This window comes from Apaloderma vittatum, unplaced genomic scaffold, assembly GCF_000703405.1.
Source record: "Apaloderma vittatum isolate BGI_N311 unplaced genomic scaffold, ASM70340v1 scaffold962, whole genome shotgun sequence".
Lineage (NCBI taxonomy): Eukaryota > Metazoa > Chordata > Aves > Trogoniformes > Trogonidae > Apaloderma > Apaloderma vittatum.
Window position 1 is genome coordinate 905 of NW_009701661.1, and position 24,275 is coordinate 25,179.

The following is a 24,275-nucleotide window of genomic DNA, read 5'->3' on the forward strand; positions in this document are numbered from 1 at the left end:
AAAGCCCATTTGGAAGACAGTTTTGCAGTAACTATATATGGTTTTAAGATGTTTCCTCAGAGGTTGGCAGAGGCATGCCTATGCTGAGGACCTGGTGGGCTCTGCAGTATGTACTTTGCCATTAAGAAAAGGAGCATGTCCAAGTGCACTCTGTCCTCCTGGGCCCAGATTTAGCAGGGGCTAAAGTGAGGGGTGCAAACGAGTCTTGCATTCAAGCCCAGGCCCTAACAAAGAGGCCTTTCACTATGAACATAGCCAGAGTAGTCTTATAAACTTTCCAGTACAGAGCTGCAGATACAGTCTTCCAAGAGCTATTCTGCCCAGTGATTTGCTCTGATGTAACGCAGCACAGCTCGGCTACCTTTGACAGAGTTCAGCTGGGTTCACCTGCTGAAAGTTGTGCAGAGACAGTGGCACCCTTTGACTTTAAGCTGGTGTTCTATGTCTTTAGCACAGCCTTGTTGGTTGCAAAAATGAGTATGGACTTAATGGCTTCTAAGATCCCACACAACCCCTTCTTACTAACCAGCTGAAATTTCTTTCGTCATAGGTTGCTGGGAATGTCCACCCAGAATGTGATTTTATGACAGAGCTGAAGGAAAAGGAGGCTGAATGCCTGGAGGGCCCAGAAGAACATGGAAATGCAACACCAGCAGGTATCCATGTCTGAGGGACGAAAAGAGCAAGAGAGAAATAACACCTTACCAGACTCAGGACCAGATATATTGCTGATACTCATGTTTGAATATTTTACTTACTGTCCCACATCCCCATCCTCTGGTCAGCTCTCCTTCAATCTTCTCACATTCCTTTCAGATCTTTTTTTTTTCTTTTCAACATTTTTTTCATGTTCAAATATGGACAGACAATTTATCTGAGTGAATTCTTGTGTCCCTGTCATCTTCCTTCCCCAACTGGATGTTATCATGGTTGCTCTGTGAAGTTATGTTGATCTTTAAAAAAAAAGATAATCTATTAAAAAGTACTGTAATATGGTCTTTCTGCCGGAATCACTCTCCCTCCAATTTCCACAATATGTTTTAATTTATTGCATTACGTCTGAAAACCCACTCTAGTCTAACAAAGAGGGTCTAAGTAAAGCACATTAAATAGTCCTCTGGAAGTATTTCTCACCTGTAGAATAAAAATTGTGGATATATTATTTTATAAGATATGTAAGGGGTGAAGTAGCAAAGTTTAGAAGTTTGATTTTTTATTTTGCCTAAATATAATTATACTTAATAACATATTTCACTATCTGTCTGAGGTTGCAAGAGAACTTGGGACAAACTCCTGTGCTGGCCAGAGGCAGATGCTGGAGACACTCTTGCTTTACCATGCCCAAATATGCTCTTTCACTTCATGAAGAAGCCAGGTGATGTCCTATAACTGTTCTACTCCTATTGTTGTGCTGCATGCTTTTCAAGAGTATTTCTAAAAATGGGCGGTGAAGACAGAGCACTGCAAATTCCTGCTTTCTAGTTGGATCAGAGCATTACTGCAAAGATTTCAGTAGGATCTGAGGGAGATTAGCAGTTCTTCTCATAGTTTAAGCATTATCCATTACTGGATATAATCCCACAGTCCGTGACCAGGTCCTGAGCCAAAGAACGCTGAAATCAATAGAGTGATCTCCAATGGTTTTCATAGGCTTTGGGATAAATTTGTTGCATGAGTTTTCTACAGAGCTCATAGTGGGGTTGTCTAGGTCAGAAGCATGGGGCTTTATGAGATTTATGCCCTGATTATTGTGGAATGAAATGAAAGGCAGAGGAATGAATGATGTGGTTGTTCTTTCAGAACAAGGTTGGTGATACAGAGCAGAATTTTGCATTGAAGTAGCATATGTGTTGGGTCAAATGCAAGACTGTGTAAAATAATGCCTTTGTAACTGCTTTTTCTCTGAGTGAATACGGCTAGCAACAACCTGCAAGCCCATAAGGAAGAAATAATCTTCCTGGAAAGACCTGGATTTGGCCGTTCCACAAGAAAAAGAAATTTCAAAGCCCAATCTCTGCCTCACCCAACACATGATAGTTATAAATGAGGGATAAGGAAAATCCCTTTCATCTGTGCAGATTCATTTCCTGCACGGAGATTCTCTTACTTACCCTTCATCTGACTCATAAAACTTTTTATGAAAATGTGCTATCCTCACAGAACAAACAGCTTATTCCAACCTCTGATCTACAAAGAAAGAGTAAGACCCAAGGAAGGTGAGAAGGGATACAGTAGAGGAGTGAGCACTGAGTGAGGCAGAAATATGATGGAGCAGTGCTTCTCAGTCTTCTTCAGTGATTTGCTTGTCCCTGACACAATTTCTTCCTTAGTCCTTCACACCTCTACCTCTGTCACCTTGGTTCTGTCACTTCTTCCCACTGTTTGTCTGCAGCTAAAATAAAAATTTTGTATCTGACTACCTGGATGTGCACATGCAAAATACCCTATCAGCTTTGTGAGATGCTGATGCAGATGATCCTCTCCCTCTGATATAACCTTTGTATTACCGAGAGGTGTTCTCTTGGCTTTTATTATCTGTGTTAAGTGGCTCTTCAGCACAATAATAATAAAAAAATGCTTCTATTTCAGCTGGGATAGTAAAAAGGAACTGCACAAGGAAAGGCTGGTCTGACCCATTCCCTCCCTACCATATTGCTTGCCCAGTAGAAGATGAGATTCCGCTTGAAGAAGTAAGTTTAATTAAGTAAATATATGTGAGTTCTATGCTGACGTTATAGGATTCCTTTCTATTCCTGAAGTCCACTGTGGAGGGAAGCTCAGTTAAGGCTGAAATTTCTTACCTAGTATGGAATGCACTTCAGATTTTACTACAGTTGTTTATTCTGGAGACATTTATTATTCAGGTGTACAAGTGTAATAAAAATAAAAACAGTTATGAATTCTATAGAGTCATGAACGTGCTCACAGATATAACACAAAATATTCATAAAATATGAAGGCATTTCAAAGTTATCTACCAGCAAGATAATTCTGTGGCATCACAGCAGCAGTGGGGCAAATGTGCTGTTAGAACACTGCTTTTCCAAACTCGGTGATGTCCAAGGACAGGAATGCTTTATGTTTTTTCATCCTGCCTAACATAAAACTCCTAGCTCAGTAAGGGAAAAAAAAAGTTTCAAAATCTACATCTCTGTAATGCAGATCAGAATTTGACGTATTTCTCAGCTAGATTTGCACAATTTGTGAAATATAAAGGTTATATTTAGAGGGAAATTACAGTGCTTGTTCCCTAAAAACTTATTGTATGGCACTGCTTAGCTTCCTGTCTCTTCCAGAGAAAAGAAGCATCCAAAATACTATGTCATATTTTGATGAAAAATATCACAATCCTGAAAATTGTTATGACTACCTAAATACATTTTTTTGTGATCAGATTTTGCTGTCTTATTAGCTACTGTGGAGAAATTGAGGAGTAACTCAGTGGAAAGAATCCAAAGAAACCTCCAATATGTTAAAACTGGCAGAAATGAGGCACAAAACACTTTGATTAAAAATTTTCTAGTCTAACTTCAGACCTCTGCCCTTGTTGAGACTACTATCACAGTGTTTAACTCAAACTTCCCTTGCAACCTCTAAGCTGCAGTACCTGCTCCCCTCCATAAATAAACACACTGAAATGCGGCAGGGTTTGATTATTTTCTATGGTTTTCATTTCTAAGTGGAGGTTGCCAACTAAAGCCAGCCAAGCACAGCTTTGATGTGTTCCTTACAGAGCGGTCCCTTCCAGACTTCCTGGCTGGCTTTGTAGTTCTGAGGGACTTCTCTGAGCTCTGGCTGGAATTATGCAGAGTCAGGTATGTGGATAATCACAGTTCATCCACAAGACAGAAAGGGCCACTCTGCATGACACACTCTTCTCCTTGTGCTTGGCACTGGTGAAGCCACACTCTAAATATCGTGTTCAGTTCTGGTCTCCTTACCACAAGAAAGACATTGAGGTGCTGGAGCATGTCCAGAAAATGGCTATGAAGGGTCTAGATCACAAGTCTTACGATAGAACTGGGTGATAGAACTGGGGTTATTGGTCCTGGAGAAAAGGAGGCTGAGGGGACACCTTGTCATTCTCTACAACTCCCTGAAAGGAGCTTGTAGCAAGATGGAGGTTGGTCTCTTCTTCCAATTGATAAGTGACAGGACAAGAGGAAATGGCCTCAAGCTTCTTCAGGGGAATTTTACATTGTATGTTAGGAAAAATTGCTTCACCAAAAGGGTTGTCAAGCATTGAAACAGGCTGCCCAGGGAAGCAGTGAAGTCACCATCCCTGGAGGTATTTAAAAAACTTGTAATGTGGTGCTTGGGGACACAGCTTAGTGGTGGATCTGGCATTGCTAGGCTAAGAGTTGGACTCAGTGATCTTGACAGTCTTTTCCAATCTAAACAATACTATGATGCTATGATTTCCATATCATTTAACTTTATCAATCTCAAAGAAAATGTTTTGTAAGTCTAAGCTAATCACTACACAGTGGGTCTATATTAGTGCTTTAGTCAGGATCAGGTGCGAGTTTTTCAAGGAAATCTCTTAGTTATCCCTACTCACTGCATCGACACTGAGGGGGTCGTCTCTGAAGGGATTATCTAGCTCCCTGCGGATGAAACTAACCTGGAAAACAAATAGAGGGTGTACCTAGCATGCTCTGACTGAAAATTAAAGTTCATCTCATGGCATTAGACTATGACAAGTTAGAAATGCATGCAACGTGAGTGTAGGGTTCTCAGCAGCAAGGGTTTCACTCTAATAAACCAGACCTATCAACCTGCACTTGTTACGGCAGATGTAGTGACAGATCCTTTTCCCTGCTGACAGAAAGTGATTAAGTCTCATTTATAATGAGTTGAATTGTCTTCTGGGGGTGCTTGCTTCCTTTCATTAACTCCAAAAAAAAAAAATCAAGAAAAAACAGGGTTGTGTTAACAGTCGAACAGAACAGTCCCGTGGCCATGCTCTCACCTTGCTCGTTTTACTGAAGACTCAGCTGCTTATATTAGGCATCTAATTTTTAAACTCCTTAAACAAATGAAATAAATCCTGCCCAATATCAGCCTCATAATGCGTTAAGTTATACTTAAGGCTAAAAACAAGTATCTACCCTTCCCCACAACGCACTGCATAGCTGTGTAGATTTTGGAGTATAAAAACTTTGAAATGGGACCCAATAGACAGACAGTGTTAGACTGAAGGGAAAAAATTGCAGCCTAGAGCTCATTCATTCTATTTTTTGCTTCCAGTGTAATAGCTGAAGTCAGCCTGTCCTCTGATAGAAGTGTTATTTAAATTGAAATGGATTTTGATCGACATTCTGACTGAGTAACAATGGAGTTTGACAGCAAGGAAAAAAAGAGGAAAATAATAAACCCAGGAAAAAAAAAACCAACACAAAAATCCCCACACAAGCCAACAACCCACAACACAATAAAAATGGTGAAGAAGAATGGATGGCAAAATTGTAAGAAAGGAAGAGAGAGAAGGGAAGTGGAGAAATATAAAGAAAGGCTGACAGAATTCTGTATTCACCAAGCAGCCAGCTGCCAGCAGGATTGTCCTGCTGCTGCTGTGCAAAAAACAGTGTAAAACACAGTGGTTATAAAAGTGCATAAGAGTTTTTACACTTTTACAATGCCTTCATGGAAGACTGGTTTGGAGTTTTTTCTGGCTTGAAACCATCCTGATCAATATATATTTCTTTATCAGACTGGGCTGTATCCACATATCTATGGAATGGGTCTTGACAAAAGAAACACAATGAGTGATTTCAGTTGAATTTTGCTCTGGGATGAAAAGGAGGGAAAAAAGGCAGTCAGGGATGTGGAGCACCCTGGAAAGCACCAAACAAAGTAAAACTGCCAGAGTCAGTAAAAAAGCTGGCATTTGGCTTCAAGTTTTGTGACAAATAACTCTCTTGTTTCATAGCAATCCTACTTTTCCACTATAAAGATCATCTATACTGTAGGATACAGTGTATCAGTCACTTCACTCATTATTGCTGTGACAGTTCTTATTGCATTCAGGTATGTAAAAATTATCCTCTAATCTCAATTCTTTTAATAGTCTATATAAGGCAACATTAGATGTAACAAAATAATACAGAAATAAATCCAGAAGAACAAGAATTAAAACTTCTGGCCATGCTGGTTTAATAATGTTAAATTGAGTTTATAAATGTAAATTATCATACAGACCCAGGTGTAAAAATAATCAGAACTGGGAAATAAATCCTGTCTGTCTATTAGCAACATTCAGCAACATGTTTTGAGCCTAAATAACCAATAGATGAAATTGCTTGCTTTATCCGGAACGAAGATAAATTTTTATAATCTATGTGTTCTTGCCTTTTATGGCATCGGTGAATTTTATGTTAATAAGAAATTAAAACCACTGAACTTGATTCTGAATCAATGTTCCTATGGCACTGTATGTATGAACTATTGAAATATTTACAATTCAAGACATGTTTTTTAAGTTAGGCTCTGAATTTGGCTGCATTTGGTAAGATTTGCTTGCTACTTGAACTAACCAGCTATTAGGCATATTTAGGCATAATTTAGGGTATCTAGAGTAAAACTAAATGGTTATTTTCTCACTTAATATAGATTTTTTGTTTGCTAGCATGTAAGATTTATTTTATTTATCTTTGTTTAGTTCTTGTATTTCTGCAAGACAAAAAAAGAATAGAGTTTTATTATTGTGCTGTGAGAATCAGGTTTCTCTGGGGAAAGCTTCTTGACCTCTGTTCGTTCCCAGGTCATGTCTGGAAGTCAACAGATGTATTTATTGACATCCACTCTGACCTCAGGAAAAGAAACCAGCCCAAATAAGGGGAAAGAAAGAAACAATGGACATAAGGAGAATTAGCAATAGGGAGGAAAAATATTACAGTTAACAATGGGGTTGGTATTTGAGTTCAGTAATAAAATTGTGCACACTCTAAGTCAGCGTTAACATTTGGTGACACCGAGATAACTGGAGCTGGATGGAATTCAGCTTTTAATGGAACTCTGCTTATCAGCTAAAATCTTTGGCTCTAAACAAAAATATAACATTGAAGTTGTATACATCCTTCAAGGCCTGTATTTAATAACAGTCAAAGATCAGTCTGAATTAACTGAGAATTTAAAGTAGATGTGACAAATTGTTTTAAAGCTCTTATCTAAATTCACAAGAGTAATTTGGTAAACTAAGGAGGAATTATTTAATGCTGGATAAGGATGTCTACACAAGGGTTTAATGCTATTTAACTCATCCATGGCATGTATAGAAAAATCTCATTAAGTAATCATTACATTGTCCATGAGAAACTTGTCTAGTTAGTCCAGGACTTCTCTGTGTGCTTGTTCTTGGGGGTGATTTGGCTGTAGTCAGAATTGCAACAGTAAAGATCACTCCTCAAATGCAGATTTCTCTTGGCCCCAAAATAATGCCGACGAAATCCTGGCTCAGGTATAGTGAGCTCAAACTAAAACTGAGATTCCTGAAATCGGACAGACCAGGAACATCACGAGAGCATCACCTAACAAGGGAGGAGATTAGGATGTAGACTGGGGGTGAGTTGCTTTACGTGAGGAAGGTTTCTATGTCTGCCTGCCTGCAGAGAGCTCAGCAGATAAAAATGTTCTTTCTTTACATGTCTGGAAGTACCTTTTAACAAAAGGTTATTGCATATTTTAGTTACTGCCAGCACAAGTCGGTTAATTACCTCAGAAGGTCTCCTATTCTTTTCTTCCAGGAGGCTTCGTTGTCCCAGAAATTATATCCATGTACAGCTCTTTTTCACTTTTATCTTAAAAGCTGTTGCCATTTTCATTAAGGATGCTGTTCTTTTCCAAGAGGAAGACATTGATCATTGCAGCTTCTCTACAGTAAGCACATGAAAAGCAGAATACTGTGGTACTTGATTTCTTCTTCATACCACCTATATATGGTTTCACTTTTCATGGTTCTTTTTTACTACTTCCCTTTTTTTCCTTCTAACCTGGTAATGAAAACTGTACAGTTTTTTTTAATTCAGTATGCCTCCATAAGTGGAAGCTCATACCCTTCTCTGTTCCGGATGCATCAATTTGTGATCCTGTATAGCAGATATAGATTTTATCGTAGAAGAAAATAATATCATTGCTCTGTTATTCTTCTATAATCTGAAGCCTAAAACTGAAGATCTCTGAGTACCTCATCATACAGCTTTTAAAAGAAATTTCTTCCAGAAATGTAGGATTTCATGTTCTCACTGGAACCCCTGAGTTGTAAACCACAAGACGTGCAAGACACTAGGCAACCAACTCAGCTTTGATTCAGCCACAAATATTGGTAATGTGGCAATGGTTTTCAAAAAAGGGGTTTAGGAGAGGATTCTTCTAGATTGCTTCTGGACATGTAAACACTTAAAACTGAGCATAAATAGACAAGAGGATCCTTGAACGTTGGTCCTAGGGCTATGGAGCACTAGACTCTAGTCATCTAAGGTACATCAAAGGTTGTGCATTTGTGGGGAAAATCATACTCTTGGAAGACCAAGTTATGTTTCTAACAAAGAGATATAAAGCAAAATACAGTGAAGATTCCAAGGTACTATGATGGTTAACGCCTTACTATTCAGAAAGCTGTATTCCATTTCAAGCTCTCCCTTTAAATATGCATGCAACCACGAGATCTTTTTCTTCGTAGATCTCGTTCGGAATTAGAGAAGCCTATTACAAGTGCAAATCACACCTAAACTATGACCTGCCTGTTCCCTAGACTGAATGCAAGATCTCAGTTGTTTTCTGTCACTACTTCATGATGACCAATTTCATGTGGCTGCTAGTAGAAGCCCTGTACCTAAACTGTCTACTGCTCTCATCCCTTTCTCATGGAAGAAGATATTTTTGGTGGCTTGTTCTCTTTGGCTGGGGTAAGTAAGGTTTTTACACTAAATTAATAAAAAACAAGATATCAAACAAGGCTTTATCGATTCCATAAAAATACTGAATGCAGAATGTAATCTGTCTAACTGAAGTATCTAACATGAGCATTGCTTGGAGTTTATTTTTATGTGCATACTAGTGAAAAGCAAACAATTTTTTTGAAAGGACAGCACTAAAGCCTATATGAAATAAGTGGAAAATTAAGTACATTTGGGAACCCACAGAAAGAGATCTCACCTACTTAACCTTCTGCTTCTATTGAAAACACATCTCCCTCTAAAGGAGTTATCACAAATGCCAAAATTGGGCATGTCTTGCTCCTGTTCATGCAGAATATGGTATCACAGTCTTCTTCAGACAATGGATCCAGCTGGAGTCATAGCAGGCACTTTTTTCTATTCCTGGTATTGCTATAGCCCGTCTTTGGCATTGGACAATTGTATAAATAAGGAGCTCTGTCCACTGAATATGAGTGCAGGCATGCAACAGCAACATCCTCACTTCTTTTTGTTGTAGTCTGCAACAAATCTAATTCTGCAGACCTTTGTGGTGACTTATAAATCATAAACTAAGTGGCTGCACACATAAAACTGCTGTGTAAACAAAGAAACAGAGAACTCCATGGCAGGTGAATGCACTTACCCGGGTGCATTTTTTCTCAATTCAGGGAGGCAATCCATGCACATTGTCACCAAAGGTGAAGGTACAACCAAGTAAATTGAATCACTTTTACTGTTTGAGGGAAACTTCAAGTGTCTTTTTAGGAAGGTTTAAAGTAGACTGCATCACATTCTGTGTTTGTAAAGTGTTGCTATTACTATCTTAAGATTCAGTAAATGTTAATCCATGTAGATTGTCATACAAAAAAAAGCACCCTTGAAACATAAACCTGGTTTTAATGTGCTATCTGCATGGACAAAATTTTTACTATTTGATGAAACCAGATAACCACTGGTTTTGTTTGTCTGACAGGTTTTCCAACATTTTTTACATTTATATGGATATTAGCAAAATTCTACTTTGAAGACACGGCGTAAGTCATTGTTTCCTACATTACCTTGTATTCTTGGGTTATGTTTTTAATTGGCTGCATACCTTTTTCTAAACTTACTGTTGTTTTCTCAGATGCTGGGATATAAATCAAGGTTCTCCTTACTGGTGGCTGATCAAAGGACCTATTATAATTTCTGTTGGGGTAGGTACTTCTGAGTTCATCAGCATTAATTAGAAGAAAAAAGACATTTAAATTCAAATCTGGTTGCTCTTTGCTGAAATGCTGTTTGAAACAAGGAAGGGGAATGTAAACTTGCGTAAACTTGCGTATATCCAATGCAAACTAAAAAGAGGTAGAGAACTTCCACCTCTCAAAGCTAACATTCTTCAAATTAAAACTTTCATAACAGAATAGTCATTTTTCTTGAAATTCATAGCAACTGTGTGGTTAAACCATTCTTATAATATTTGAAAACAAAATTTTAGCCTAAGAGTCCAGAATCAGCTATAAATTTTAATAAGAAATTTCAAGGGCAACAGGTTTTTGTGGATAAGTGACAACAATAATAATAGCTCGAGCCTAACATTTATTGACTAAACTCGTGGGCTGTAGGTGCTTATGATGTATGATTGCTCCCTCATGTCATTAAACCCAAGCGGCATTTGAGAAAGCAGCTAAACAACAAGGCCAGGTTGGATGGGGCTTTGAGCAACCTGATCTAGTGGGGGGTGTCCCTGCCCATGGCAGGGGGTTGGAACTAGATGATCTTTAAGGTCCCTTCCAACCCAAACCATTCTGTAATTCTATGATAATGGATGAACCTGTTCTGGCAGGGGGCTTGTACTTCCAATCCCTAACATTCTTTGATTCTGTGATGACCTTAAGGCCATCTACTAAAAAACTTAATTTTAAATTGAGGACAAGTGTAGATAAACAAAGCATATATACTCAAAGACTCTGAAAGAAGACTCTCAAATTGAATTCTGGCCATAGTTTGCCATGTTTGTATAAAACATTACATTTCCTTCTACCTCCATTATAATTTTCCCCTACCAGTGCTCATCTGCGGTGGAGAAATTCAGGGGATTGCAGTGACAATGTAGTTAAGGCATCATTGATGGATAAAATAGAATTGGACTTCCTGGTAAAATGTGGACATCCTTAGGAAAAATTAAGTATTCAACCTCACCTGAAGAAGACCTACTGTCTATGGACACACAAAAATGCATAGAGAGAGACTGTCTGATTGTGGAAAACTAAGTAGCTTTACAGACTTTGGTAAAGCTGTCCCAAATTGCCATTGTAGAAAATTCAATTTGCAAGTTGGGATTAACTCTAGCTGGTTTTGGAGCTGAGCTAGTGCTCCTCAGTTCTCTTCAGAATCAACAAAAAGAACTAGGCACTTTTAATGTGCAATTTCTCTGACTGATAATAGATATCTACCTTTGGAGTAGGTGATTTGTTCCCAACTCCACCTGAGGCTCTATTGACTATACTGGTTCTCCACTGACTACAAAGAGAGACCAGGATGATCATCTCTTATGTAGGTATCTCAGTGTAGTTACCTATATTTAGTCAGATTAATTCTATTAATAATTTCTAAAAATATTAAAAAATTAATAAAATAGCTGTATCAAAAGAGATTCAAAATATTACGAGCTGCAAAAAATAAAAAGAATCACACAAGCTATTGACAGAGATGGTTTGCTTAACAAATTTTTGTCCTCAGCTTTTTCTTTAAGAAGGAATGCAGTTTATCTAGATGCTTGAATGCTGCCAACAGGAATGACATTTACAATCTTACGCTGGTGTCATTGAAATTGCACTGATTATATAATAGCTGAAGTTAAAAACCCCAGACTTTCATTGCAAAGTTTTATGTTAGAAAGTAACTTTTTATTTACATTTTCTCCTGAATATTGTGAACAGGTGAATTTTGTCCTATTTATCAACATCATCAGAATTTTGCTGAAAAAACTAGACCCTAGACAAATCAACTTCAATAACTCTTCTCAGTACAGGTAGTGTATGGAATAATTTTAAAATCAATTATTTTAATTTAAAAAAATTGAAATTTTTTTTCTAAACAGAGAAACACTTGTCCAGTGTCACAGATAAGCTTGGTTTGGCTGGCACTTATTTTTAGAAATTCCCAACCCAATGTCTGATTAAGGGCAGGATGAATTATCCTCTATAGATGCCTTTCCCTGCACATACATTATAAGGGGAGCTTGAATATTACTTTCTCTGCATTAAGTTACAAGTAAATATCAGATTTTCAATGGTTATGATGGGGCAAAGTAGGTTCTACTCCTTTGTGTTTTCCTGAACTCTAAAATCAGTCAGGAAGACAGAATGTCAAAACACCCTAAGAAAAGCCACGAACATGGTCTTGCCAATAATGCAATAAACATCAGAAATCTATTGCCAGCTAGTTTCTCATTATACCTCCTGCTCAACACTATAGTCTCAAGAGATATGAACTTCACATGTAGATATTTAGCTACTCTTTTAAACTTTTGTTCATTACTGTGGCATATTGCATGCATTAACCTTTACTCTGGGAAATAATATTACTTTACTTCTTCTCATGTCCTGTGCTAGACGTCTCTCAAGGTCAACTCTGCTTCTAATTCCATTATTTGGAACTCATTACATTGTCTTCAACTTTCTTCCGGAATACACCAGCCTGGGAGTTCGGCTTTACTTAGAGCTCTGCATTGGATCTTTTCAGGTACAATGACCGCAGAAGCTTCAGTTCCTTCTTAGCAGATTTTCTCATTTAATCTAGTGTCCACATGGACAACTAGCATTGCACAAAATATCATTGGATCTTGGAGCTAGTGTCTCCTTGCAGAGTTCATGGTTCTTTGATGAGTTATAATTTCTCAAGATGTGACCAACATCCTATTGGTTTAGACTGTGTATTTGTGAATTTTACACGTACAAGGCTATGTCTCTCATATATGTGTGTAAATTGGATGGTGATAATTCTTTGGAAAAGAATAAATTGGTAGACAAATATATATATATATCAACGAGTGTCCTGTGCCCATAACAGTCCCATACAGACCAATACCCTGAGGGGTGTTACATGCATTTCCCTGTGGGGTAAGCAAAACTTCTGACATCCTTCAGATGTCCCCAACTGCTCTGAACTTGCACAAAGGGCATGGATAGCTTGAAGAGCTTGGTGCCAACTAGAATGGCTACTGGGCAGACTCTCCAACCGACTTGGCTACTTGATTTAAGAGCAAGGAAGCACCCAGCTGCTCTTTTTGCTTTCCTTCCTTTCCCTGTTCTGCACCTCAGATACTACAAGAAGCAGCCATGGACAATCCTCCCAGACTTCACAAGGGAACATATGTCCCTCTGAATAGGTGGCATGACATCATCTGTCAGTGCAGATCAATGTTTGGGATGGTTCAGTCCTCTTGAGGATTTAATCCATTGTGTTGATCATGTCCAATTAACCCACCACATCTTAATCCTGACCCTCTGTACCTGGAGCTGGCCTTCACTGCCTTGATTAACAATGTGAGGAATAAGTCAACTCAACAAAACGATGAAGTGTTTAGCCGGAATCTGATCACTTAGATCCATTGAACTCACAGGATATTCCTGGGTTATCTCAGTTCAGAATCTTAACAAAAGTATTCAATAAGCCAGAATTTTATCTCATCTGATATGCTGCAAATACACAGAAGTTGACTGGAAAGCTATATGAGCTCCATACATGGATCTCCCTCTGAATTCTGTGTTTCCCTACTCAATTACACTGTGTAAAGAATCAGCTCACAGTGCATTTGGCTGTAGAATGGGCAGTACTTTTGTAAGCATGGTGTGGGAGGACTTCAATTGCTGTCTAATCTGTTCTTGTGAATTCATATTATGTTACTGAGTTTGTTTAAATACCACCGTCTAGTTGATTATCTGGCTGATCAGCTTTTCTGGAGATATATAAAGAATTTTCCGATTTATAACAATCTTCCAACCTATAGTGATGCTCTTTGATTCACATACACAGTACCATCTTGAAGTCAGATCGTATAAGTGGATTTCTCAAAATGGGCTAACACTTAACAATAATATTTTTTGTTCTTTTTTTTTCAGGGGTTTATTGTAGCAGTTCTCTACTGTTTCCTGAACCAAGAGGTAAGGAAATTATATCCTTTACAATATTGGTTTCACTGTCAGATATATAGAGTTAATAATCATAAAAGCAGATAATCAAATATTTTAGGGGTTTAGGACTGTCTGTTAACACGTGAATCAGTAACAGTGAATTGCAGTTATCTTCATGAGAATGAAGCCATCTAGTGGAGAAACGAACTTTTGCTACTTTGTCATTATATCAAGCATTTTTTAATCTTTTCTGCACCTTTTTGTACTGCAGCGCAGTTTGGAAAACCCATGCTAAGTCCAGATCTAAATGTATAAGCTACTGCAGTGATGCAAAGAAATCTCTGTTTACTTAAGGTCTACAATTAAATTGGAAAGAGTTTAATTTTATGCCGATTACCCAGTACTGAAATATTTTGCAGTGTTTTTAATATGCTCAAGCAGCTTCCTAGTACTTCTTCATGTTGATAAATCTGTATTTCCATTTAGAATATATGAGTCAGGATTTTACTGTTGATAGGACAGGAATAATTCCATTTAGCTTAATATCCATATCCACTTATATAGTCTAGATGTCATGATGAGAATCCAAATTAAATGAGTCATATAAGAAACATAGTTTATCCTTCATATTTTAAAATGGTTTAAACCCCTGGAATTTCCCCCTTTTCTGACTACTGGGTAGCTGGGTATGACTGGGATTCAGTTTCAGACTAGACTAAGACTCTTATGATTTCTACCTGTATCTCCTAAAAAGGGTGAGTCCTTATTCTTACACACCACCTGCCCAGGGCATTCTCTAGAGAGACAAAATGTGTTTTGAACGTGAATCCTGTCCCTCATCATCACAGTCAATGAAATATTCAAATAACTCCAGACATCCTTGGCTGTATTGACTAAATCTCCATTTTCCAAGTTTAAAGTCTTGGGCAAATTAAGCTTTCAGGCAGCATTTACTTGTCTATGTGTACACTTACTTAATTTCATCAGAAATTTCTGAAATATTAAAACAACTATCTTCAAATACATTAACACGTCTTAGCCTTTTGTTTGCATTTATGGCTATGAATTCTTGTCTGCTCTAATGATGTCTGTGTTCAGATAATGCTCCTGATCACTTTATTAACAAGCCTAATGTCTTCTTACAGTAGACCACAACTTTATATTCAGCTTGACACCCTAGACATACAGCACTTCAATTTAGAAATGTTCTTCCTATTAAACATCTGGGAAGGCACAATTCCAATAACGACCAGATGTGAAAACAGGTTTTAGTGGCTGGTCTGGACACACTGTGTGTTTCTGTGAACATGCCAAAGCATGGTATATAAATTAGTCAACAACATCTCCTGATTACAGAGTAGTATTATTACTTAGCTGCAAATTGATGAATGTAGATTAAGGAATTTGCTGCACAATACTTTTCTAGTAGCAAACGGAAGCAAGACAACAACCCTTAGCAACTGAGGAAGATCAAGCAATATGGAGCCAATGTGTTTAACCGTGTAGGCAATGTTGATGAAACCACTATTGCAATAAATTTTCAAAGGGATATTTTTTTAAAAAAAATTGAGAAGATACATGTAAAAAAAGCTGAGGAAAATATCCTAGTGGTGGAGAAAATGTTTTACAATGTTAAAGTTAAAGACATAAGCTCCTTCATTTCTCAGAAGAGGATTAATTTGACTACTATGCATGAAGATATCAAAGCACAATGACTTTAATGAGAGAAAGTTACTTATTGCTTGATAGACTTCTCAATTCAGCAAAGGAAGGTGGACTGAAGACTACTGGGTAGAAATTGAAACCACATCAGTCGAAAATGGAAGTGAGACTTCTTTCATTTATGTTACTGTGTGACAGCTTTAATAATAACCTTTGATTCTTTGGCTCACAGTCATTAATTAGGAGCACAGGAGTGGGCAGGCTCACATCCAGTATGTTCTTACTTCTTGCAAGGAAGAGTGAGGTTCAGTTACTCTTTTCAATATGGGAGGCCATCTCCGAGCTATCCATATCAGATGTTCTTGTCAGTGCAGAGTGATGAGTGCTTCGAGAGGTTAGATGAAACGTTCTGTGGAGGATGCTACTTTTCTCTGTCAATGCAGAGGAGCTAACTTGGACTGAGTTGTCTAAATTTTTCCCTTCCTGAACCATGGTTTCCGTTTTTCCTCTTAATTTACACCCAAGCAGTATTTGACCACTAAATAGCATTTTTCTTTCCTTTTGAGGTGCAAACGGAAATTGGCAGGAGGTGGCACGGGAAGAGATATGGACTTATGCGAGTGTGGAGGAGGACAAGATGGACTGTGCCATCTAGTTCTGGAGTAAAAATGACCACATCTGTGTGCTAAAGATGGCATCAGGATCTGGAGAATCACACACAAAAGCCTGATTAGGGAAAAAAGCCACACACAACAAACAAGCCCAAAAAACCTATAAAATGTAATGATTGCAGTTTATGCTGAACAAATTGGAGGAGGATCCACTTGTACAGCCGTTCTGCCCACTGGATGTTTTATGCAGAACAAGCATTGTGGTGACAAATTAAACACACAAGAACCCTCTCATCGATAAACTATGCACCATAGCAAACATAAAGATCACCTTTTCATGTTTCACTTCTTGTACACTTTCACTGATGAACCATACAGCATAATGTGTCTCGGGAGTGGACACCAGTAGTATCCTTCTTTGAAACACAGATGACCAGATCTGTAATTCAGTCCTCATGCAACAGGAGCTGGAGTCTATGCAGCTTTTTCAAGCTTTGTTGCTTGTTTTTGATTCAATAGACAGAAAAATAAGAAGCCAAATGTCTTGTAAATCTGCAACAAAATAGCTAAAATGTTCTCTTTTATTGTCCTTTTATTTTGTCTTTTTATAGTATCTCTTTAGAAGCAGAAAGGTTCGAAGTTCGGAATAAAATCCAATGTACTCTCTTGTTCTGGTGTTATTTCAGTATCTATGAGTTATAAAATTTCTGACAACCAAATAGCAGAAACCTGAGGTGTTGGAAAGGACAAGACTCCATAAGATAATCATTAAGGAATAAGTGTTTTTTTGAGAGTAAGTTAAAAAAAAAAAAAGCAGACTTTTTGCACTGAAAGATAATGAAAGTCATGGGAGATGGACTAGGAGACTGCTAGGAATACTGCTAAATTCTTAAATGTATCTGGTTTTGCTCTCTGGTATTGTAAAACATTCAGAAGCTTGAAAATAAACTTGCATTCCCAGTGTTTGTACTTGAAGGGTTTTGTTTGGTTTGTTGGTTTGGTTTTGGTTTGGTTTGGTTTTTTTTCCCCCAGTGCTTGTTGCAACCTGTAGATTAATAGATTGATTAAACTTGCTGATGGGAACATCAGGGTCTGGAATGGAGTGAAGAAAGCTAAACTATGCCAAGCAGTGAGGACTAGTACACCAATACATTTTCAGCTTGCTCTTCTGGACATTTCAGTGAACTTCCAAGTCAGTTTAAACATCAGAAATGATAATACAGAGAAGTTGGCTTGTATTCCTCTTTCTTTTGCTGTATCCAGATAAATACAGCTAACTTAGACAAATGGAATGCTATGCCATTGAGGTTTTTTACGTAAAAGCCTCATCCAACCTGTATGGATGTATTTATATTGGTTTCCTTTATCATGAAAGATTCAAGGTGAGCTGGGTGGGAACTTGGCTTGATGGTTGAATGGCTGGTGATCTGTTGAAAGTGAGAGACTCACAGAGGTGGGTTTGCATGACTTTTCGTGTCAGGTAGCATCCAGCTAATGTCAAAAAGTGGCATAACCTGTAAGAATGAGTGTTGAGGCAGCTGAATGAGTCTTCTTTCCCAGTGATGGATGATTTTCAGCCTCCAAAAAAATGTGGTATTGGAGCTAGAACAGAGCCCAGAGTAATACCTCAACTGAAATGTCTAAATTTTACCCATCTCCAGCCATAAATGTTTAAATAGAAAATTTCCTACAGTAGCTGCATTTGTCTTGTTGTATAATTAACTGTGAAGTGGCAAATTCACTCTGAAGACCACCGTGCTCCACAACTGGAAGATAAAAGAAGAGGTGACAGAAAAACTAATAAAACTCTTTCTTCTGTTGAACAGATCAACCTTTGTCTGACTCAACTGATTTCTGAATGTGTGATGGTGTTTTCTTCATGTCTCAGTGATATAATGCGTCGTATTAAGACTCTTGTATGTCTTGACTGTATCAAATGGATTTTCTGGCTTGTGACCAAGTCCTATAATTCTGAAAAGATGTTACCATGATGACTCTGACATTAAATGATTAAATGTATTAGTGGCAGATATGAAGACACACGAACACACGGACTTCTCAGGGCTCTGTTCTCTGCTTTTATAGGAGCCTTCATTAAGGGCTCGGCCCCAAATCCCTCTGAATCCAATATTCCAGCAGGCTGCCCAAATAATTTCCATTGGCTTTGTATGATATATAATAGAGATGATTATTTGGCTGCATTAAAGAGTCTGTGGCACCCGCTCTCCCCTAAATAGGGCAATCAAACTGTACATCTTTGTCCTTTCCTAGTAATCTCTTTTTTTTTTCTAATGTGAACAGAGGCAGGAATTTTCAGAAAACATTTCATTCACTCCTGAAATAAATAGCTACTACAGGGGGAATAGTCTCCTGTGAGATAGCTGAAAAAGAAAACAAAAGCAGCTAAAATCAGAAGGCATGACTGTTTAGTTAGAATAGTAATATCAGTTGTAACTGAACATGGCATGTATATTAGGGTTACATTACATTTTTAGCAAAAAAATGTAAAGTGTTAAGCAAATATTAAAGACTCATCAAAAAATGTAAAGTGTTAAGCAAGTATTAAAGACTGATCAATTCATTTTTTCAGGAAAGGAGTTGCACTGAATTTAGATGATGTTTTTACTGAGCTTAACACTGTCTTAGGAGCATGTGCACACATTGCATGAGATTATGTTTCTGCAAGTTCTTGTCTGTCACATGCAAAGTTTGATAAAACAAGTATGAAAAGTGTGAGTAGCAGAAACTCCTTAACCTTTGAAGAATAAATTTTGCTAAGTGTGATTTACTTTCACTTGAAGTAGAGCCAGAGCAATAGAGAATCCTTCCCAGTGTGTGCAAACTGCTACGAAGTTTACCCTCCAGTGAGTAAAGACAGAAATAAAAGAGCTTCCAGGCATGACGGCTGAGCTGATCTCACTGCAGGCTGCAGGAGGAAAACGAAAAAAAAAAAGATCAGCAGTTTTATGTGCAACTTTCAGGTTTCTGTGAGCTTAGGGGCAACTTAATTCACTTGAACCTGGCTTTGATGTTGTATTACAACTAATTCTCTGGCATTGATTAACTCTTCTCCTTCAAACCACAAAGACACCTGTCATGTTTCTAAAAATAAGCAATATTTTTGACAACATGGCATAACTAAACACCCCAATGCTCCTTTTATTTATTTGAATGGAAATATCTTACTGAAGAGTGTTTGAATAGTTTCTTCTACATTACACATAGAGGTAACATTTTCCATTTGGGCTCTTGTCCATAGGTTTTGTCATGGATTTTTAATTTTTCCTCAGTCAGGTAATCAGCCTGTTTTTTTCTGTCTACCTTGGTGCCTTACAATGCTTTCCTACACATTAAAACTATTAATAATTATTAATTATATTAATAATTAACTATTAATAATTAAAACTATTAATAATGTAATGGCAATCAATAGCAATGGTAAAGTGTCTCCTGTTAACAGTATATACTATTATATTTTATATTAACAAAATTAAATTATGTATCATATAAAGACTAACAGTGAGCACTTCTGGTTCTTCTATCTTTATCTAATATCGAGTAAACATTACTATTATTTTTTTTACATCAGAAAATAATTTCAGATTTGAGTGAGCCAAGGGCAGCTTTTCAGTGTTTTGCTTTATTTGAATTATTATTCAAGCTGTAATACAGCACTTGGTACTTCTACTACGGAATGTCCTATAGTGATAATGACATTAACCTTACTGCAGGATACTGTAGAGAAAACATAAAAATATTAGAACTGACCTAAAGTGTTTAGTGAGCTTCAGATTGATTATTCTAATAAAAACTCTACTGGCAAAATTTGTTATCTAAACCAATCTGTTCCCGAAGTCCTTCCATGTATTAAGATCCCAAATCTGTGTTGCCTGTATGTGCTGCCTGTCTATAATAGATGGGGAACAAGCACAAAACATCTTTTAATTATGAAGATACTGTTCCCTGATGATCAGGGAGAGGCCTGGAAATTGAAACTGAGATCAGACACATGTAATCCCCATCAGCTTTGATTGCAAGAGAGACACTCACATCTACACAATTACTGTCTAGCTTGAGTTGTGCTCTCATATTACCAAATTAAGATATTAATATAGTATCCTTAAGGTGAATGTCTTGCAATTATCCATAAAGAATAAAGCCATTTATCAGATCTTGCCAGCTGCAAAGTATATCAGAATGATGGTAGGGTTTTTGGCTAGTGAAAAAGATTTTAGAACATGCTATGAAAATTTTACAACTAAAGAGCTTAAAAAGAGAATTGCAGTTTGTATGAATATTTAATGATTTTTATGCTTGTAGAACATCAATGTTGCTTAGTTGCAAATAAAAATATATTATACGCGTCTTTCACAACATAATATTAAACGACTGGAAATGTTTATTTCTACTGTATTTTGGTTCAAATGCTATCATTTTTAAATATATATTAATGTTTTACAATACAAGAAAAGAAAATTTTAAGATTATTTGTAATTTTATGTAGCAATAGCATTTTCCTGCCGTTTTGTATATGACAGGAGCACATACAATAAATCCTTAATGTTGTAGTGTACAAACATCTGCCAAAAATGTGTGTTTCTTCAGATCCACTATTACATATCATTTTGTCTGTACCATATTCAGTCGTGTTCGGAGCTGTTTGGAGGATGATGATATAGTGGGAGGTGTCCCTGCCATGGCAGGGGGGGTGGAACTAGATGATCTTTGAGGTCCAACCCAAACCATTCTATGATTCTATGATTCTGTGACTTTCCTTGCTCCAATCTTAGCTTATATAGTCCTTTCTTCTGGTGGACCCACATCCAAACTGGAGAGCTATCGGTATCTACCTCCTTTTCCCAAATTCAGCTCAACTCAAATTGATCTCTTACTGCTTTTTACATGTTTAAAATATTAGGAAAAAATATTTCTTTCTTAAACTAGCTATGGGTTATGCCACAGACGGAATTCTGAGACAGATTTCACTTTGAAAATTGGTAGAGAAGTGCTAGGGAGGAAGGAACAAGAACAACAACCTGTTGTGTTCCTTTATCCTCTATTTTCTGTGATTATGATGTGATTCTGTTCTCAGTTTCATTAATGTCTAGGCTGCTCTATTTCTGTGTGACTTGTTCTCAAGGCTATTTAACCTACAAATTATGGGTTAGCTCTTTGTTATTCCCATATGTACTATTTATACATTTGTTTTAATTTAAAGAGAAATCATGACTCCACTAGATGGCAGCCGGGACCTTCACAGATCTCAACCCACTGAAACTCGATTATACTTCTGATGGGTTCCCTTGACACATAGCAATTAAGGTGTTCTAGTCAATGGGTGAATTATCTCACCATCTTTCCAGTGAGGCTCTCAGCATTCATTACAGCACCAATGGACTCTACTACCCATCCCAAAGCTAGAACATTACATCTTTCTTTCCCTTTGTGCTTGCCTGGGATTTCTGAAATGATCATAAAAGTACCTGGAGGTGGAGAGGTACCTGCAGGTACTTCTGCAAGTTAATCTCATGTGTTTGCTCTGGAGGTCCTTTAGTAGAGCAAGCCCAAGGCACCCTTGGGGCCAGCCTGCCAAGCCTTGTGTGGATTGTGAGACTGTAAATGTGGGTTCAGACATGGACAATGCTCATATTCATCCCTGAGCATGGTCTACAGGCTCTTGTGATACCAAACACAACTGGAGAACATCCTGCAAGCTGTTTGCAAGGCTGCTGTTGACTGACAGCTAAGTGGTACATGTACAATTTCACTTGTATCCACCTTGGAGAGCATTCGGGGTCACAATTACTTTCCACGGCAGCCTACAGACACCTCCAAGAATAAAAGAAATACATTGCAGACCCTCTGTGCACCACAGAGACTCTTTGAAATGCTGGTGGGAGCATCTGGGAGGCGATGGACTTCTGAGGGGCAATCCCCTCCCATTTAAACTCATGATGGAGAAGCAGGCAGGTGAGAAAACTGACAAAGCTAAGAGTAAATAATTTGGATGTATTGATCAGTGCCTAGGAACTAGTGTTTGGGTGAGAACAACATCTGACAGAAGCAGGGCTCTCTTAGGCTGTGCTCCATCAAGAATAAACATGAGTTTGGTTTCCAAGTTTGCAGCTCGGGCATGCTCAGCGGTAGTACTGTGGCTGTACAGAGCTCAGCTGAAACTTTCAAATCCACCTGAGATATGCCTCAAAAAAATGAATTACCAGTTGACCTGGGCTTAGTGCCACAGCTGCTTGGCAGTTCATGGTTGTAAGAAACACTTTCACAGGTGTGCCTATGGTGGATGGTCACTTAGTTGTGACAATAGTGGACGCATTTGCAAAATCAACTCTAAAAATCATGTAAGGTTACTTTTCCTAGTATTGTGACAAAACCGCAGCAGTTCCCTGCCTTTATTTTGTTTTACTGGTGCATTTATGCTGTTCTGATGTTTTTAAATGAACTTTAGAGATAAAACCTTGCAGGCTTGAGGTGACCTCTGTGGGGATCAGTTTTAGTAAAAAGGCTAGACCTGAAATGCAGATAGATTCTGATTCTGGTGGGTGGTTTTAGAGCTGCAGGGTTTATTTAAAAGGGTTTATTTATTTAATTTATTTATTTAATTAACGGGTTTTGAATAGGTAAAAAAGAAAAAATTAATAAAAAGAAAATGTTATGACTAGAAGAATGCTAATACAATTATGTTCCACATGCCATCATCACCGATTACAGAGCTATCATATTTTATGCAAGGGATTAAAAAATAAATTTCCAGTTCTGACTGAAAATAGCTTTTTCACCTTCCTTCTGAAAAAGACTGCAACAATGAAGGTATTGGAAACATTAGCTTACTATTAATTTCATAACCAGAGCTAGATGAAATATTTTTGAAATGCAAATGTTTTACTGAATAATGAACATTTTCTATATTGGTTTCACAGCCTATGTAACGTATCTGGAGAGTTGCTGCATACTTTGACGAATTTCCACACCAGCTGTGGAAAAAAATTCAACACACTCACAGGGTTAATGCTCCACTACATACTGAAGTCTCTTCCTGGAATAAGAAATATAATTAACTGAAAGCATGGTGGGTTTATATCTTCTTCTTTTTTTGTGAAAAATTTGCTGTAATATCTTTGAGCAGTACATGCAGACAATTATCATCATTAAAAATGAAGATACTTGACTTATCAGCCTGTATCATGGGTTTCCCTTTTGTTGACTATCTTTGTCCCAGTTTTTTGTTGTTAGTTTGGTTTTTTTCCTCTTGAAGAGGTGTCTGCCATAGGAACTGTGTTTCCTATGGTCTTTGTTAAGAGGAGAACGAAGTTTTTACTATTAGAGATGCAGTCCCAGTGCAATCATCTGGTCAGCTACAGAAAGATGGGGTTCACTTGACGTTGTTTAGGCATCTAAGAGGTAGGTGCCTAAATTCAGGCTAGGCCATCCAGGCTCTCTTTTATAGTTAAAAGAGAGGAATAGATCATTCATGTGATTTCCCCAATCCATTTTAGACACTCTGTTTTAAGATGGGATTAATTGCTTTGCAGACTCCTCGCTGGCTTATAAAGGAAGCCCACCTAGATCAGCTGTAGATGCTCTGACATTTGGCCAGTTGATCCCTCCCAGCAAGCTCTTCTGCATACAAACAAGTGGAAGAAAGCTGTGATCATTGCCTGCCCTTACTGCGCTGACATGTTTGCAGTGTTCAAGACTCCTCAAAGCTGGTTCTCATCAGGCACGCATGAACAGTTTTACTGTTGCCTTCACTAGTTTCTTGGTTTTGGCATCCACAGGGAACCTTGTATATTCCCAAGTCCTTTTGCTACCCTAGGATGTCTCACGACCTCACGGGATGCTAATCTGTCTGTCTTTGTGCAATTCCTCTGGCTCTTCCAACAGATATGCCTGGATCCATTGCTGGTCAGGAATCGTCACTTGTGGCAGCTAATTTTGTCACAGACCAG

The 24,275-nt window shown here is 37.8% G+C and overlaps 1 protein-coding gene across 1 annotated transcript; it reads left to right on the forward strand.

Moving 5' to 3' along the window:
• Nucleotides 1-550: 550 nt before the first annotated feature.
• On the forward strand, nt 551-16,389 carry GHRHR (growth hormone releasing hormone receptor; the record flags this gene model as incomplete). The annotated part of the gene is made up of 12 exons (XM_009879209.1): nt 551-656; nt 1,268-1,375; nt 2,590-2,690; nt 5,933-6,030; nt 7,746-7,878; nt 8,753-8,906; nt 9,892-9,952; nt 10,045-10,114; nt 11,843-11,934; nt 12,518-12,647; nt 14,027-14,068; nt 16,267-16,389. Coding segments are annotated over 12 exons (1,218 nt in total), but the record flags the coding sequence as incomplete, so codon positions are not given.
• Nucleotides 16,390-24,275: the final 7,886 nt, after the last annotated feature.